The sequence below is a fragment of the Acanthisitta chloris genome, unplaced genomic scaffold (assembly GCF_000695815.1).
Source record: "Acanthisitta chloris isolate BGI_N310 unplaced genomic scaffold, ASM69581v1 scaffold3687, whole genome shotgun sequence".
Lineage (NCBI taxonomy): Eukaryota > Metazoa > Chordata > Aves > Passeriformes > Acanthisittidae > Acanthisitta > Acanthisitta chloris.
In genome coordinates this window covers 11,572-14,526 of record NW_008684116.1, presented here as the reverse complement: position 1 = coordinate 14,526, position 2,955 = coordinate 11,572, and the positions used below count along the sequence as shown (strand labels likewise).

The 2,955-nt window shown below is 47.9% G+C and overlaps 1 protein-coding gene across 1 annotated transcript in view; it reads right to left on the bottom strand.

Annotated features, from left to right (window-relative positions):
- Positions 1 to 618: 618 nt before the first annotated feature.
- The window catches only part of LOC103806480 (PH and SEC7 domain-containing protein 2-like), a gene marked incomplete at its 5' end in the record, with an annotated part of 11,963 nt that continues 9,626 nt past the window's right edge, over positions 619 to 2,955 (bottom strand). Inside the window, 2 exons of the mRNA XM_009079175.1 lie at positions 619 to 825; positions 2,297 to 2,440. Coding sequence (XP_009077423.1) covers positions 619 to 825; positions 2,297 to 2,440 — 351 coding nt within the window. The remainder of the gene's footprint in view (positions 826 to 2,296; positions 2,441 to 2,955) is intronic.

The following is a 2,955-nucleotide window of genomic DNA, read 5'->3' as shown; positions in this document are numbered from 1 at the left end:
ATATATATATAAAAAGGATAAGGTGACACAGGGCACTTTAGGCCTCTCCTGTCGTGGGCAGATGACGTTCCCAAGTGCCATGCTGAAAACACCTCTGGCTCAGCCAGTGAGTAGCTCATGACACCTGTCCTGTTGCGCCGTGCCGAACGGTGCTCCTCGCCGGGGAGGGATGTGCTCCCTGCTGCTCTGTGCCCATCTCTGGGAGCACTGCTGGTGCCACAGACCGTCATCTCGGCTGAGTTTCCTGCACTGCCAGGGACTGTGAACATGAATCAGTACGGACTCCAGGGAGGGAAGGAGGAGGAGAGAGAGGGCTGGTGGAGAAAAGAGCAACCTGGCCCTTGAAGAACCAGCATATCCCTTTGTTGTGCAGGCTGCAGCAGGAAGGAAAGAAAAGCCACTGGTGCTGTTGGGAATGAAGAAGAGATGATACTGAAATGCCAGAGCATTGTCAGAGAGTGTCAACTAAAGCTTCTTTGATTTCTTTCACTAGAGCAATCACCGTGTCATATATGTCTATGGTTTTGCTCATGTAATTTCCTAAGTAAAATTGTGCTCATCAATCTAGTCCAGGAGCGCAGAGCATCGCCGGTTCACCCCCTGTGCACTCGTTCCTTGTTAAGTGTTCTGCTCTAGAATGTCTTTTTCTGCCTTACAGCTGATGGACATGTGCCCTTGGCTCAACGAAGGGCTCGAATGCGTCTTCCGCAAAGCAATGTCATCAGCTTCCACCTTGAAGAAACTGGTCTCAATTCTCTCCAGGTCATCTGTCCCCACCTTTATCTTCATGCACAGCAGGTTGATATATGTCTCATAGCGGCTCTTCTGCAGAGAAAGAGGGAACAGAGAGCCTGGGAACAGGGACAAGCCACAGTGTGCGTGGCAAGCAGAGGCAATGCCTTCTGCTACTGCAGGAAAACCCATCCTATATCCCCAGAATCCCACTAATCACACCCCACAAGTTTAGTCACAGCACAATGCCTGGTCTGTCTTGCTTTTACAGATCTTGGCTGCCACTCTGGTTGTACAAGGATGATACTGGGGGCAAAATCAGATCAACAGATCTGCTCCTTCCTGATTTAGGAGTTCCCCTCAACTAGTCCAAATACTTCTGCTTGCTGTTGTTTCCTATCCAGTGATCTGCTTGTTGCTGCTGAGCTGTACCCTCACTGCTCCTCACAGAGCACAGCATAAAGGGAGGTATTGTCTCTGCCTGGATCCATTATTCCAAGGCTAGATGCCATCTTTTTAAGGACTTGTGTAATTACCCAGTCTTTCTCTTAACATCTCAGAGCAGCCTATACTGGTTTCTTTGTCAGCACAGAGAAACAAGCATTTCTAGAGCACATCTCATAAGACAGATGAGATAAATTATGCTCTGGAAGTGACAACTTCTCTCTGCAGACTGAAAAAGCAGCCCAGAGAAATGCTCAGATGGAAGCTTCTCTGCAGGCATCCAAAACAAGATGTCTGGAAAATGGGAGGCAGCAGCAACTGTTTGAAGGGTTGGTACAAAGACAAGGGAACCAGCCACCAGACAGAAGCTGTGGCTTTGGAGAGTCAGGCTGGGTGTTACACAAAAGGGTGGTGCAGCCCTGGCATGTGGGAGGTGGAATATTTCCCTCCTTGGAGATTCTAAGGCTCAGCCACAAAATGACCCACTCAGTCTGGGCTAAGAGTAGGAACAATCCAAATGCCTCCAGCAGTCCTTTCCCACTGACACCTATGTGGCAGGATTCACATCTTCTGCTCAACTCTCACTGGAACAAAATACCCAATTTCTCCCACAATTATATGCTGTTTAGACTTTACAGAGAGTGAAAAGTTAGTTACATGCATCCTCAAAGAGTCTGTAATCAGCTGTGACACTGGGTTTGGCTTTATTTACAGAAATTGTTGCAGCAAAACAAGATTAATTCTCCCAGGGATTCCCTTCGCTTTTTATTAATGTTGCTGTGAAAGACTGATGCATACTGAGAACTGAACCACTTTCTTACTTAGGACCTGAGGAAATGTCAAGATTTGACACAGTAAAGGAAGATTTTCTTTCCTTCATCAGTTTTCCTCTCCTCTGGTTAGAAATCACAGAGGGGAGGAAATGTCTGTTCTTTCTTTTTTTAGCTCCAGTGCAAAACAGTGAGGCTTGCTGCTGCCCCAAGACACCCATCCAGCTTGGGAGCCCTTGTCCTCTCTCCTTTCACGCTCTCCCAGGCTCACAGCATCCACTCCAGAGTTCTTAGTCCTCCTCAATCAGTCAAGGTATCATTTATCACAGAAAAGATAAAAGTTCCTTTACCTCAAATATTAGGTAATGTTCTTTGAGTCTGTACTCTTCAGCCTCTTTTGACTTGAGGCTCTTCTCTACAGGATGTAATTTATGCTCTGCTAATTCCTCTGCAATCTGCTTCATTTTATTTTCATGAGACCTCAGCTGTTCCTCCTGCCGAGAGAAGCGTGTCAGGTATTAGAACACAGGAGTGCAGCACCCAAGTGCACCGCCTGCCTGTCGATGTGGGAGCTCTCTCTGCAAGGAACCAAGCTCAGCTACTGTGCTGGAGCCAAAGGTGTGCAGTACATTTGCAAATTCATCTGATAAGGAGCAGCCGAAACACAGGTATTTGACTCAGATCAAAACTCAGGTATTGCAAAGTGCCAAGAGTGGATTTCTCTGGCACTGGGTTTTCTTTAGCACCATAAACACAAAATTTAACAGCCAGGCAGAACCAGCACTGGGCCAAGAGCTGCTCACCAGAGAAGAGCAACGAGGATGGTGAAGGGACTCGAGCACAAGTGCTATGAGGAGAGGCTGAGGGAGCTGGGGGTGTTTAGCCTGGAGAAGAGGTGGCTCAGGGGAGACCTTATCACCCTCTACAACTACCTGACAGGAGGTTGTAGTCAGGTGGGGGTTCGTCTCTTCTCCCAGGCACCCATCGGTAGGACAAGAGGGCACAGACT